At 50.3% G+C, this 15,764-nt stretch overlaps 1 protein-coding gene across 10 annotated transcripts in view; it reads right to left on the bottom strand.

The window, feature by feature from the left end:
• Positions 1 to 15,764, bottom strand: part of Ampd3 (adenosine monophosphate deaminase 3) — a 43,359-nt gene that overhangs the window by 13,753 nt on the left and 13,842 nt on the right. For all 10 annotated transcript variants that reach the window (XR_002212768.2, XM_020169279.2, XM_074041250.1 and 7 more), the window contains 4 exons: positions 10,636 to 10,840; positions 7,761 to 7,923; positions 5,854 to 6,073; positions 4,474 to 4,603 (listed from right to left, as the gene is read on the bottom strand). Coding sequence is in view for 9 of the 10 variants with exons in the window: in XM_020169279.2 (XP_020024868.1) it covers positions 4,474 to 4,603; positions 5,854 to 6,073; positions 7,761 to 7,923; positions 10,636 to 10,840 (718 nt within the window). In the remaining variant the exon portion in view is untranslated. The remainder of the gene's footprint in view (positions 1 to 4,473; positions 4,604 to 5,853; positions 6,074 to 7,760; positions 7,924 to 10,635; positions 10,841 to 15,764) is intronic.

The following is a 15,764-nucleotide window of genomic DNA, read 5'->3' as shown; positions in this document are numbered from 1 at the left end:
AAAGCTGTAAAGCCCAGGACCTGAGACTGGGATGGAGGCTACTTCAGGTCTTAGCTCTCACCTTCCCACTGCCCAGTAGCTCCAGCCATGGCAAACCACTTACAGGTACTTGGGGTGCCAGGTACTCCACACCGTGCTGCTTTGCCTATGAGTTTGCTCAGCCTGGAATGCCTTCCTTCCTCCCTGCCCATCACATCCATTTCCTTCCACCTCCTCCACATGAAAGCCAAACCTGAACCCCAAGCACACCTGACCCACTCTTTCCATTGCCTGGGAGTCTAACTCAGACATTCCCATCTCTGTGTATGTCCTCCTGACCCCTCTAATATGTTCTATCTGCTCCTCCTATAGCCTGGAAACTCCTCAAGGACAGAGTCCATATCTGATGCATCTAGGCCTCCAGCTCCTGCCCCAGAGACTGGTTTGAAGTAGGAGGTAAATCGATGGATAGATGAACAAATGAACAGGTACAATAGGTTCCAATAGCTTCAGTAACTCCACATGACCCTGTGTGCCCACCAAATGCCCCATGAAATCCTAATATTCCCATTGAGTTAAAAGCAAAGATCCAAGGTGGGGTGAATGAGAGAGCGGTCACCACCACACCCCTCTCAGCCAGTTTCACCTCACTCGAATTTCAGGAAATCTGAGCCCCAAGATGCAGCAGCATGTAGAGTCAGGTCTCAGAGCAAATCCTAGTCAAAGATAGGCACTGGGAGCTGTGGATTACCCCACACTCCTTGGAAAGGCAGCTTCCCTGCATAAGGCACCAGGGAGGAGCCTAGCCAGATCTCAGAATACCTCATGGGATTTCCCAGGATTTCCATATCATGCCAAGTTTCTGGAACACCAAGCTGTCCCCTTGCCTCTCTGACCTCTCCTTCTCAGCTTCCTCAGTCATCTCATCCTCACTACCAGACCTCCTGGTACTGGCATTTCTTCAGGCCTGGTCCTGGTCCTCCTGTCCTCTCACCATACACTCCCTCCAAAGGTGGTCTGCTTTAATCTCCTTCTTAGACCAACAATTCCCAAATGTGTATTGTCAGCCAGCAGCTCCAGAATTATACATACAACTGCCTACTTGATATTTCTACTTGGGTAACTCAAAGGCAGCTCAACCTTAATATATCCAAAAAGAGATTCTCCATCTCTGAGCCCAACAGGTTTCTGCACCCCAGGAAATGGTACATCTGGCACCCAGTTGTTCACACTGGAAAACCAAGAGTCACTGTCAACCTTCCCCTCTCCTCTCCTTCCACCCCAGTCAGTCCCATCAATTCTACCTTCCAAACTGATCTCAAATCCACACAGTGCTCCGCCATCTCAGGACCACCATGACAGTCCAAGATTGTTCTGAGTCCACAGTGACCTCTTAACCTGTCTTGCCACTTTTTCTCTTGCCCTGGTTCAATCATTCTCTGCACAAAGAAGCTACAGCGGATCTTGAAAATTCAGCTTGATTCTGTTACTAAACACTGCCATTAATTTTAGGATGAAGGCCCTGCTAATATTGCCTGGTCCCTCCCATCTCTCCACATGCCTCATCCCCACTCTTCCTTTTTCACTGTGCTCTGCTCACAGGACAGCCACGAGACTAAGCTGAAGGAAGCCCTAAAGTCACCATGAGCAGTCTGAGTCTCTTTCCATGAGCCCAAGGGGCCTAAGGGAGGTCCCCAGGGAGGGACCTCACAGCCCAGGGTGCTCCCAGCTACCAGCCTGTTCCAGTAGTTACTACTGAAGTTAACTGGGCTCTCTGCCAGGGCTGGGGGCGGGGGGTGGGGGAGGAAGAAGGTACTGACCTGAAGCCAAGGAATGCTGTCCACAGCTGGTTGGTCATCTCTAAGACATGCCAAACCAGACATCTGATCTATTGGACCTCTCTGTACATTACCTCAGCCAGCCACTGTCATTGGACACATCATTCACTCATTAGGGTCCTTCCTGCCATCAATCCTGTCACTTCTCCCAGCAAGTCAAGCCACTAAAACAACTCAAAACATAGTCAGGGCTCCAGAGCCTCAGGAATGAGACTGGGCTCCTGTGGGATGCGCTAGAGAAGGTCAGGCTGGCTTAGCTCAGCAGGACACAGCCTGGCTCCACTATCTCAGCATGACTCAGCACATTCTGAGCTTCTGGTTATGTCCTCCAGCCTACCAATGACACACCACAGGGGGTTCAGACTGTCCTCACCCCCATCAGTCACAAGATATAAAAGGAAAACAACTGGACAATCCAGGAAGCACCTGATCCAAACTTCAGCATCTCAAAGGAGATTATTTTTTAGGAACAAGTCAAAAAGGCTGTCATTGGAGGTCAGGATTTTCAATTCACCAGAAGATATAAGCCCATTCTCCACTTTCGCCCAAGATCCAGGTCTCAACACAGGGCTGAGCCCATACCTGGGACGTGAGCTAGCGCTGACCATTTCCGTTCTCATGTACATCCATAATCAGATGCAGCATTCTTTACACTGAGCTTCTGGAATAGCCTCAGGGAGCCACTCCTAACCAGTCGAGGCTTGGCAAGGAAGAGGAAACCTATTTGTGATCCCTGACATGACATTGACCAAAGTGAATAATGCCACAGTCTTATGCAGCTCCCAACCAGCAAGCACACTCAGCCCTTCTGTCTTAGCTCTGGACAGAAAACAATGTCTCAGTTACCATCCTGTTGACTGGGGAATCCTTGTGCCATAACCCAACCCCTGCTAAGATCATGCCACAGCTCCTACCCTCAGAGCCTAGCCCTGGCCTACCCAGATGACACGACAGCCACCTCAGAAATAGGGAGCCCCCTCCTCTTCCTGAACACCCTTGATTCTAGAGAGCAGTTCCTCTCCCACAGTAGGCTTTTAGGGTGAAATAAAGCAGCCAGAACCCAGGAAGCAGGCTCCTCTATCCAGGAGGGGAGAGCACAGACTTTACTCAGCCACCCTGGGTCCATGTTTATGGACTGTGTTACAGCAAGGATATCGAGGTCATATTTGTCCGGAGAGCACATTAACCTCCACACCGACAGGGATCAGATCTGATGTATAACCACAGCCCCACACCAGGTCTCTTTCCCATGATATCCAGGGAGCAGATGGGACAGGGAGCTCCAGAACAGCCACTAGGCCATCTCAGAAGCAAACAGCACAGAAAGCACCACAGACAACCTGGCTCCAAGCAGCAGGAAACAGAATCAGGTAGGCCCAGAACATTCATGTCTTGGGGCAAGGGAATGCAGGGCTACACTGGGCTGGGCAAGGAGTTTCCTGGGACACCTGCCAGGGCACGTGATGGGTACCAAGGATGCCTCAGTCAGGGCTGAGAATTCTCACGGGCACCCACCTGTCTCAACACCCAAGGCTCACAGAGAAGGAGCAAATGGTGGTCATGGTGAAAATGCCCAGACAGGTGACCTCACACATGATCTGTCACCTCTACCCAGGAATCCCCAAGACTCTTCCACAAGTCTCGCACAGACCAAGAGCTGAAGCCAAGCTCTCACTTCTGAAGGCTCTTGGTACCATCCAATTGGAAGTCCATGTTAGGCTCACCCTTTGCCCTCTCTGAGAAGCTCATGTACCCCACATGATCGAGAACCTTCCCTAATCCACCCTCTCCTCTCCTCTTCCCCGACACCTGAACTCCAGCCATACCATGCTGCCCACAGTCATGACCATACACTGCTCAAACTTCCTCCTCTCTCCTGCCCTCATGTGCACATGCTACTCCCCCCGACCCAGAATGCCTCCATTTCACTCTCCTACACCACCCTCTGCCTGGCTAATTCCTACTCACCCTTTATGACAGCCCAGTTCTGGCTTCTCCCTGAAAACCACCCCTGTCACAACACTTATCCCTAAGGTAACAGGCAGGGAATTCATGTCAGCAGGAAGTGAATCCTGCTCACCATCAACTGTGAGCACTATGGGTTACTTAACTGGAAGAAAATGGAAACGCTGGAGACCATGGCCATTTAACACAAACAGCTGCTCTGTTGACACCCTGCAGGCTAAGGGTGCCAAAGCCACTCATCCACTCAATGCGTAGAAGGACAGAGACAGGAATACAGCACATGCTTTTCTTTACTGGGCCTGATTCCAAAGGATGCAAAACCACAAACTCCCAAGTCCTAAGAAGTCATACAGCTTTCTCCCTCCATAATGAATCTAACTGCTCCCTATCCTAAAAACGGCCTGTGCTCAACTGTTGTGACCAATTAGTGGCTGGGCCCTTCTTCCCAAGGAGGACATACTCCAACAGAGGCATAGCACCGATGTGGAGAGGTACCAAGCCACCTGAGACACAGCCTGACACAAGGGCACAGTTCGCCAGTCTTCCTCCCGCATGTATGCATCATGTACACATCATGCTCTTGTGGCTAAGAAGAGTCACACCAGCAAAGGAGCCCTGAGGCTCTCACAGAGTGCTGGCCCAGACCAGGAGGGAGACCAGGTGGGTGACTTAAACACTAGCTGTGACGCACCTTTCTCACATTATAGAAATCTCGGTGGGGATTACTCTTCAACTCCTTGAACTCAGACATTTCATTTAACATCTCGTGAAGGCTGAACTTGGATTCCAGAAAGTTCAGTCGTCGGTGACAATATGTTTTCCTGAAGGTTGGGAAGAGAGAGAGACCACAATTGAGACATTGCCTCAGACTCTGTTTGGAGACCTCCAACATGGGTGGCCCACCCTGAGTGGAAGGGTTGGGCGCTGAGCAGACACAGCAGGGAGGGCTGAGGAGCTCCCAGCTTTGCACAGACCCAGATGAACTGACCAACACCTCTACCAGAGTGTGAGTGGACAGTCAAGACACGGGGCCTTTGACTTCTAGCTGTGTGTATTTAGGCAATTACCTGTGAGCCTCCACTCTCCTGAATAACTATTGAGATGGTGACACCCCAGGCTGAAGTGAGAGTTAAGTTGAATGCCTGGGAAAGGGCCTGAGTGAGCAAAGCAGATGCTCAGTAAGTCCCCCTCCCTCAGCCCCTCTTCTTTCCTCCTGTCCATCCTTACCCACCTTGAATTGTTTAAAGACGGGATTAATTGTCCAGAATATCAAACAATATAATCAACGACTACACTGTAAGTCATTCCTGCCCACCTTAGGATGCAGAGGTATCACCAACTCATGACCAAATGTCCCCAAATTCCAAGGCCTGAAGCTCCCTCAACCCCGAGGCTCCAGGACAAGACAATAGGGGCAGATTAGGAGTATAGGATATTTGTCACTGCGACAGAAATATCTTGGGTCTAATGCCTCAGGTTTCCACCCACTTGAATAGAGAAGGTGCCCCCCGGTAGGGAGGTCTCCTAGGCCAGCAAGGTGAGGGGTCACTGCTGTGGCCACCCCCCCCCTGCAGCCCAAATGCCCCACCACGTGTCTGAGTCTGCAGCCATGTGGAACTGGCCATAATTCATGCCACCCTGCTTCCTCATGGACCCCAACAAGAAGCAGCTGTGTCTATCTGCTAAGACAGGCCCCAGGACAAGCACAGAGGAATATCCATGTGCAAGGGAAGGTGAAAGTCAGCTCGCCTGAAGCAGAACCCAAGACCTGAAGCAAGACTGCTCATCTCTCTTCCTCCATGCACAGGCCACCCCAGGCTGGCAGCTCTCTGTGAGGCTGTTGTTTTGCATGGATGGAAAGAGGGAGTGACAGTCATTTTAAGGTATCCAAGTGGTCACTAGCAACAGAAACTCCACACCAATGCATGCAAAAGGGACAGGCAGAAACAACTCTAAGAACATGCTAGCCCATGGAGGAAAATTCAGGGTGGTGTGCATGCAGGAAAGCCTACAACTCCTTCCTACAAAACAGCACCCACACAATGCGGGGAGTTGGGGAGAGCTGACTCACGTGGGGCCATCAGTAATGAGAGCCAGGATGTGGCTCATGTCCACCGTGTAGGTCTCCAGGTCAGGGTAGGGCAGACTGTGGGGCTCCTGGCACTCCAGCATCTTTTCGTTATCATACACGAAGAGGATGCCCCCCTGCATGCGGACCAGGTAGCCCAGGTTGGGGGGTGCATCATCTAGGCAGTAAGGGTCTTCCTGGGGCAGTGGGGGAGGGTGGAAGTCTGCAAAACAGATTGAGCGAGGCCTTGAATCCCTGACCTGTGAGCTCCTGTGGGCTCAAAAGTCACATTCTGAGTGAGGCCTGCCCTGGCCATTCTAAAATCCAACCACCCTCACCTCGCTCACAGTGCATGTCCCCTTCCCTGCTTTATTCTGTCGCCTGAGCATTTAGCACTGCGTAAAATAATTGTGTGTCTTGTCTTTCCTTGGTATTATAGGTCTTCTTTACTCAAAATAGGACTCTGCATGTGGTCAGAGACTTTGATTTGCATTGGTCACTGCTGTAACCCACTACCCAGATTAAGTCCCAGTCACATAACTGCCACTTTGAGGGTTTTTGTGTATGCTTGTTTTGTTTTAGTTTTAACTTAAATGGACTTCAGCTTCCTTGGCCCTCGGGGATCCCCAGGAATGTAAAGCGGGGAAGAGGGAGGAAAGCTGCGTCTTCTCTCAACAAAAGAATAAACTGCATTAGGACTGCCCAGAGGAGAATGACGGCCCTTTTCCTCCTTGTCCTCCTACATTTTTCTGAGCCCTGGGCAGCCAAGGAGCTAGATGAAGAAGCTACCTCCTTCCCAAAGGAGCATGGGATGGGAAACTGGAGGCTTCAACTCTGAGATCAGCCAACACCACAACACGACCAGCAGCCCAGTTGCCAACCTAGGCAACAGGAAACCCTGGCTCCTCATCAAAAGCAGTGGCCCTGGCGGGTAAGCTGGCTGGGTGTCCTTCCTCAGTGCTCAGAACAGGCTGACCCAGAGCAGCTGGGAAGATCACAGAGGAGCCAAAGCAGAGCACACTGGGGGAAGATGTCCTCCTTCAGGCCCAACCACAGGCCAGCTCAGAAGTCCCTCGCTTGTGTCAGAGGTCAGGGTGGTAACAGATGCTCAATGCACAAGACTGAAAGCTTCAAGGAAGCCAGAGACTGATAAAACCTGATGCTACCAACTACATCCAAGGCAGCCAGAGTCTTGGGCCTTGGTTCAGACCACCAGTGCTCAGCTGCTCCCTGACCCTGGCTTTCAAAAGTGAGGTTTCCCACTGTCCTCACCTGCATAACTTAACGCACAGCCTCCACTGCTCCTAGGTCCTTCACAGGCCACATAGACTCCAATACAAGGCTGCCCTGCCCACTCTCATTTCCCCTTCCCTGAAATTGGCAGCATAAATATAGCCACTGTATCGAACACTCACTAGATGCCAGAGCCGCACTAAGTACTCCACATACATTTGCCTATTCAATCTTCACAACAGCCCTAGGTGATAGATATTATTAATATTCCCATGTTACAGATTGAGAAAATGAAAGAGAAATACCTTGCTCATGATACAAGCAAGTGGTAGAGCCCAAATATAACTGCAGGTATGTTTGACTCCAGCACCTACTTCCCCTACGCCAGGAACGGAAAGGCACCTTCCCCCACCCGGACCCATCCTCCCACCAATTAGCACTTACTGGTTGACTGCTTGTTTTAAATAGCCCATGTGAGCTCCCTATCTCCCTTTTAACTTCTACAGCTCATCTCCACACAGGGCCAAAACCCATCCCAGCAAACATTCATGCAGCAGAACCCAACACCAGGGCCTCCCCCCTAAAAACATCACTGGGAGAAAACACATTCAGCCAACAAACAGTCTTAGCCAACTGTTGGGGTACATAGGACCCCACTTCCATCCAGTACTCCATACCTGGGAGAACCTCTTCCAAGGGTGCAGTGTCAACTCGCTGATGACCCAGGTACTGGGCTGTGGTCCTTGGGAAACGGTGATAGGCAAGCCGGGCATACTTCTCCCGGATCATCAAGGCCTTGGCCAGGCTCTTGGCAGCCTGCTCATAGTCCTCCACAGTGATCTGCAGCAGGCGGCATGAAGAAGAGAGTTCACACAGTAGGCCGGAGACACCACGCTTGGAAGGATCTGCCTGTAAGGCTGGCCCTTAGCTGGCACCTGGGAACCTGGATTTTGGGAGATTTCCTACCATTCCTGGACCAACAGGAGTGGCTCATTATGTCTAAACTGTTAGTATAAACAATACTGTTTATGAGAGACACCTGATTTCCTTCTGAGAGTCTAGAATTTGGGGGCATGCAGATGTGTGATCAGATCCAATAAAAACCTTGGATGCTGAGTCTCTAGTGAGCTTCCCTGTGGACAGCACGTCACATGTGCATCACCACTGGATGCTGAAGGTGTTATGTTTGTTGACTCCACTGAGAGAGGCCTCTTGGAAGCTTGCCCTGATGTCCTGAGGACCTCGCCCCAAGGCGGCTTTCCCATGGCTGACTTGATCTGTGTCCTTCCTCTGTGATACATCATAGCTGAGGGTAGTTAGACACTGAGTCCTGGGAGTCTTAGCAAGTCACTGACCTGGGGGTGGTCTCGGGGAGCCTGACACAGGAAACATAGGAAGAAGGTTAGGGCTGCTGGGAGGTAGGTGGGTACTCCAGCCTATACTTCCAGACACTGGCTCCACAGGCTGCTGATCAAACTGCAAGCCTGTTGCTAAACCCAGAACAGGAAAAGACAAAGCCTGGATCCCATCCCTAATGGGGATAAGCACCATCATTTTCAGTTGAGAAAACCATAGGTCCTTGAGATACTATTAAAAAAAGAAAAAGAAAACCCACTGCTTTGACAAGTCCTGGCTTTGATGAAATCTGATGATCACCCAACTCATCCACTCAATAGGACTTTAGCCATGTGTTATATACTAGACACTTCCATAGATTTTATTTCCCCTTTTACAAATGGGGAACCCGAGGCCAAGAAAGGGTCACTCAGTCTCCAGGAAGTTCTAAAGTCAAACTTCAAACTCTGTTCTAATTTGATTCCCAAAGCTCAGGAGTCTCTATTTGTACAGAGCTGCTTCATATTCAGAGAGAGTGAGACCCGTGCCCACCTTCCAATGGGCTTGTCAGTACTAGTTAGTTCAGGAAGCATGAGTAGCACAGAAATCTGGGTTTGCTTGGGGAGACAAGTCACTAGACAGGCAGGGAAGGGGATGAGTGACACAGAGAGAGAAATGCAAGACACTGGAGGAACACAGAGTAGGTAGAACTGGTCCTGGAATTTTCCTACTCTGCTTTAACAAAATAACCAGATTTAGTTTTGAAATGCTTTGAGCCTACAGACAAGCACTGAAGGTAATATAACAGCAGCCCATGCATCTACTTTGCAAAGCTATTTCATAATTGTTTCAGAGGTCTTACAGTGCGAATAAATAAATCATCATGGATACTTTGTCCTCCTTCCCCCACCTCACTTCATCCTCAGAAGAAAGAAGTTGGTCTATATCTTTCCCACACATGTGTTTATACTTTGACTAAATATCACTCCTTGCTTTTGGTTAACATGGAAGGCTTCTCCTTTCCCATCTCAACTGTCCCCACAAAGGTGTGCTAATTTTCACCTCCAAAGATGGCCTCTGAAAACAACAGGAATAGGTGAACAGGCACAAACATCTTAGACAAAACAATATCCTCCCCCTGCCACCACCACCACAGCAAAGCCAATGACTCAGCACGACAAGGGGCTCAGCCCATGACCAAGGAGATCAGAGAGGGTGCTCAGGATCCCAGGGAAGCAGCAGCTACCAACAAAGTTTGTAGGGACTACAGACCCTTTGCTGGTAGCAGACTCTCTGGGTACCATGCAGAGGGTCTGCTTTTCTCAGCCACGCAGCTCTCTGGAAACTAACTGCCTGAGTCAGGGTCGCCTTCCCTAAAAGGCACCAGACTGGTATAAAGAAGCCAGGTAACACTCCAGGCCAAGGTCCTCTCATTCATATTTCAGTCAGCCCACCTCCTCTCTCCCTTTCCAGTATTCTGCCCATGGGCCTGAGGAGGACACCTAGGCCTCGTCAGGATGCTGAACTTCAGACAAGGCCTGCATTGTTTCCCACCTAAATTCCCATCCACAGGAACTTAACATAAATATCATGCAATATGTCCATATAATGGAATACTCTGCATTTATAAAAAAGAACAAGAAAGTTCTTTATATATTTATGTCACATTATCTCTAAATGGACTTTTAGTGGAAAAAAAAAAGCTTGTTTACTTTCTAATCAAGCCCTTCTTCCTGTTTGAGGGGATCTTGTCTGTATTTAAGGATACTGACCCTAAGCACAAAAGAGCTAAATCAGCTGTAACTGATTTTATACAAACCATGACTTTGAATCCATGAGACATTGGGAACACTGAACGGTCCAACCTGCCACCCTTCTCAGTAGGCCACTGGGGCCCACTAGGAGCTAGGGGCCCAGAGACAAAAGGGCCTTATACAAAGCCACACGCGATGTGTTTTGGGCTTGGAGAACACATGGAACTTACAGGTCTCAGCCAATGTGCCAGCCTGCAGGTCTAGGCCCTCCACAGAGAGATGGCGAGGCCCCCTAGACACTCCCACACCCAAAGTTTCTAGTAGGACTCTCCTTCTCTCTAGAGTCCTGAGCCTCCTCTCTACCACCTCCCAGACACCCACAGACTGGGCCAGGCTTCAAGGGTGGCCATGACCTAAAGGTCCAAGGGCCCCTGGGCCCACACCACACTCCCACACACCTTACCCCAGCACAGTAATCTCCACTGATGGTGACCCGCTGGTACTCAGGCATGGCATAAGGTGCTGGCGTGGGCTGGGAAGTGGCTCCAGGGAGCACCGGGGTTGCAGGAGATATGGCCGGACTGGCCGTTGGGGGACCCTTCCAGTCTTGCTGTGCTGGCATTTGAAGAGACAGGGACTGGGACCGGATCATCTTGAAACTTTTCTTTCTAAGAGCCAAGGAACAATGGGAGACATCAGCAGCTAGTTGGGGCAAGTGACAGTCTTTGTTAAGTACATGTCAGGAGAATTTTGCTCTGCTTAATCGTGGCCACTGGCCCTATACCACTAAGAAGTTTCTAATCACATATGCTCTCCTCTAACATGTCTCTGCCTGAGAAGCAGCACAGGCCTCCAGACATCCCTCCCTGTGGTCACCATGAACTGCTGTGAGGAGTGTGTGCACAGCACATGGCACATTAGAGAAGGCAAATGTCCCAGGACACAGACTGACAGGTTCAGGGGCTCCAACACCACAGTGCATGCAAGTAAGGACGAGATCAAACCCACTGGGCTTTCCCAGTCAGCATGCTCTCTTCGGATAACCCAAACTCTAAGGCCCAGCACAGGAATGATCTCAGGAAGGTCTATAATCAAGGTCACAGAGATATTACACTATATTTCCCAGGGCACTGGAACCAGAAGGGATTGGGATGATTGATTAAATCCAGCCTCCTCATTTTGTAAATAGGAGCTAGGGCCCAGAGACGAAAAGGTCTTACACAAAGCCATATGTAAGGTGGCTGCTCTCCTTCCTCAAGCCTGGCGTTTGCCATTCTGGCAGCAGCTGCTGGGGCAGGTGCAGACCTCTGTCTCTGGAAACAGCTGACCAGCATAAACTTCAGGCCAGGACTACGTCCCTGTCACCCTGACACCAGAAGACAATTCATCCCCATTTGTGCAGGAGACTGATTTGAAAAGTTGCAAGCTTATGCTTATTTGCAAAACTGATTTGTGATGACTTCACCTTCCTCACTAACAAAACAGTAACACTTCAACTGACGTCACTCCAATCCTGGAGTCCCCAAGAAGGAAATACCTCAGCACTGGAGAGGCCATCAGGAACCTCTCCTCCCAAGTCTCTTTCTGCCTCCAGTGGGGCCCCACCTCCCTGCATTCCAGTGGTGGAAACTGGCTGACTTCTTGCTCCACCTCATGTCACAGGGGCCCAACAGTCTTCTGCACATTTATTTTACCACAGCCAGGGCTACAGCTACCAGCAAAGGACTCAGTTATGACCATGAGCATCGAGGGCCCATTAAACCCCTCCTTTTCTCCAGGTCCTGGTGACACTTACAGGGTGAGACAAAACTCGCTCATCCCAAAATGGGCCTCATGGCTCACACAGAGGCAGATGGCTTCCTGCCCCACTGCCCAGGTCTCCTCATTGCCAAATCTTCAGGAACCACAGCTCACCTACCTGTTCAGTCACCCACTACCGGCCATGGCCCTGTCTATTGTAAGGACCTGTGTTACCACCTACTGGGGACAAGGCTGTTTACACTTGACAGATGGAGGTAGCCCCTTCTTGGGAGTTTACCTTTCACACACACACACACACACACACACTGGCCTTGCATAATAGATGCACAAGGCTGCTTCAGGAAACTCAGCCAGAACCCCAGAAGCCCCCAGCCCAGGCTTTCCCCAGCCTGCCGTCTGTCACCTGAAGCTAAGCCAGCATTCTGTCCCAAGGAAGATGCCAACACGTGCCAGCCAATCATCCCTCAGAGGTGCTGAGGTCCACCCTTTGGCATCTTTTGAACATTCACACCTAGAGGAATAACCTTTGTTTTAGGCTTCCTAGCACACTGTGACAGGCTCAGCTGGAGCCTATGAGATTTGGCTTCTGTGTCACTCTCACACCTGTCTGCAGCTGTTTTTATCTCTATGTCCACCTCACCCTGTATACCTCAGCCCATGCTGCCTGGGCAGAAACAACAGGTGACGTCTCAGGCAAGCAACAAGTAAGAAAGGTTAAACACACACACACACACACACACACACACGCACACACGCACACACACACTAAAAACTGGAAGGCTGCCAAAGCCAAGAACCTATGGAGCATGTCCTGGAAATGTCTGTATTCATCGCCCCATTGAAGAAGCAGTACCCACCAGCTGCTGCCAGAGAATTCCCCTCTTGCAGTCATCGTTATGAGCCTTGGTCTTCAATTCTAGCTCCAGATTCCCAGGCAAACATCCACAGTCTGGGAACTCAGACTCACAGGCCCTGGGGTAGGTTTAACTGAACCACCTCCTCAGGGATACTCTCCTGGGGTGGAGGCTGGGAACCACCAGGCGCTAACCTCTGAGCTTGCATCTCGAAAAGCTGTAAAAGCTGTTTTCTATTGATGCATAACAAATTGCCATGCACTTGGTGGCTTTAAACACACCCACTTCTTAGCTCACAGTTCTGTAGGTGAGAAGTCTGGCTAGGCCTGACTGGTCTCTATGCTCAGGGTGTCAAAATTCCAAAATGAAGATATTGGCTACCACGTGCTCTTGCTGGAGGCTACGGGAAAGAATTCACTTCCAACTTCATTCAGAGTATTGGCAGAATTCAGTTTCATGTGGCTGAAAGACTGAGGTCCCAAGTTTCCTGTTGGCCAGTGGTCCCCTTAGCTCCTACACATGGCACTCTGATCCTTGCAAATAGCCCCTGTCTTCAATCTCTGACTTTCCCTCTGCTGTCACTAGGGAGGCTCTCTGCTTTGAAGGGCTTGTGTGATTAGATCAGGCCACCAATAACCTCCGTATGTTAAGGTCACCTGGGCCATACTCCATAACATAATCACAGGAGTAAGCACTCAGATTCACAGGTCTGGAGATAGAGAAGGACAGCTTCAGTGGGAGAAGAAGTGTTTTAAAAATCTGCACACAATAGGCCCATACCTAGTATCCATTCTATACCACAGAGGTAGAGTGGCAGCTGAATGTGTGTGTGTGTGTGTGTGTGTGTGACCCTCTTTCCCTCATAAGGCTCTTCAAAGCCCCACATGTCACAATAATACAAGAAGGACACATAAGAAGTTTACCATAAGCTTTATCTGAATTATAGGACCATAGGTCTCCTGGGTGGAAAAGACCCTAAATCCTCTCACTATGGTAGCTCTTGCTTGGATACCTCCAACGATGGCATTCCCTATATTCCTGAATAAAGCATCAGCATGAAATCATTTACTCAATAAGCATTAACCAAGCACTGACTCTAGGCCAGGCCAGAGCTAGACACACACAAACACAGAGGTGAACAAAACATGATCCTCTACCACTGTTTAGAAAGCACTTCCTCGTGATGGGCCCAGAACTGTCTGTCCACACTTCCACTTGTCATACCTTGTGCTAGCCCCTGTGACAACATGGTAAGCCAGTTCGCCCTGCCATAGCTGGCCCACCCTCTCCTTCCTCCTGCTACCTGGCAGAAACACACTGCTGCCAAGGAGCAAGCAGGGGTGGGGCTGCCTGAGGCCCAGGCCTGGGAACAGCTTCCTCATCCCCTGGATGGCTGGTCCTTCTGGGACACAGGGACCTTCTTGCTGACCAGGCCCTTAAGACATGAAGGTGATCTGGTCACATGGGCAGTTATTACAGCATCTCATCTCCCAGCACTGGCACAGTGCCCCCACCTGCTCTGTGGCCCCACTGCCTCTACCACTCATATGTCCCACTCCTGCACTGCCCATTCCCATAATTTATTCTTATGCTAAACAGAAGTTCAGAACCCTCAGTGGAGGCACCCCCACCCCCACCACCACCACCACCTTGCCCTTCTTTCTACAGAGCCTGCATCTTCCCAGGGCTCTCCCAAATCCCACGTCCCTGTCTGTGTGTCCTTCCAGAGGACAGCCAAACAGGGGGAGGCACCAGCACCAACCTTCCACCAGACTCTCAGAAGTACACAGTGAGTCAGGGAGTCGCACATGGACACCACTTCCTTGCATAAACCCCTGTAGGCCAAACCCTGGTGGAAAACAGGTAGCTCAAATATAACCCCTGACTCCAAGGGCTGACTGTGATAGCAGAGGCAGCCCAGACAGTTCAACAGATTGCTAACATGCAGTGTGGTCAGTGTAATGACATGTTCGGGATATTTTGGGATCCCAGAGGGGACACCTAATCCAGACTGGGGGTGGGAACAGAAGAGCAACTGGGGCATAGGGAGGGCACAATGCAAAATAGAGGCTGATGGAACCCCTGTCCCCAGCACACACAGATCATTCTGGCAGCCCCTCCACCTCCAGCTGAGAAGTGCTACTCTAAAGGCTGGAAGCAGCCAGCAGGGGGGCAGGACGTTGTTAACAATGTGACTGAATGCCATGGGAGTAGGGGAGCATTTTCCACTCCCAGGGTTATCTGTTTCTATTTGTCACTGCACTGATCCAAATGGAACTGGGACCTCTGGTCCAAGTAAGAAAGGAGATGAAGAGCTGGCACTTGCTGTGTGACTGACAGCAGAGGTTCCAGCCTATGGGAAGAGAGAAAGTGGAAACAGCTGGCAATGGTGCGTGTTACACACTGGACGCTGTAGGAGGGGCATGCAGTGGAGGGCCCCACAAACTTACTCTGAAGGCACAATCAAGTGACCAGCAGCCAGACGAGGAGGATGAAAATTTGCACACCTTGAAGCCAGTGAGATGTAAAGTCTCACAACTCCACCCTCTGTCTCTCTTAACTCCCCCAGGTAATTTGCCAGCTCCCTTCTGCTTCCCGCCCCACCTTCCACTCTTGACCAAGGACAGCCTCCATTTGTCTCCCCACCATTCACCTTGCCTCCCTTGCCTTTTCTCCAACCCTTCACAGCTGCCCTTCCTCCCTGAAAACCCTAGAGGCCCAAAGTGAAGTACGATTCTTACTGTCTTTTTATATTAAGTGTTACAATCTCGAATTTTAAAAGCAGATCAACTAGTTGGATGTTTCAAATCAAGCTCCTTTGTCAATGGCTATGAATTTAAAAAGGAGATACGCACCCCTGATCTGAGAAGTTTTGTGAAATAAAATGACTTAGCCAGGCACAGTGGCACACACCTGTAACCCCAGCACTTGGAATGCTGAGGCAGGAGGATCACAAGTTCTAAGTAGCCTGGGCTAC

Source organism: Castor canadensis, chromosome 1, assembly GCF_047511655.1.
Source record: "Castor canadensis chromosome 1, mCasCan1.hap1v2, whole genome shotgun sequence".
Taxonomy (NCBI): Eukaryota; Metazoa; Chordata; class Mammalia; order Rodentia; family Castoridae; genus Castor; species Castor canadensis.
This window is presented reverse-complemented; position numbering and strand designations above follow the sequence as displayed.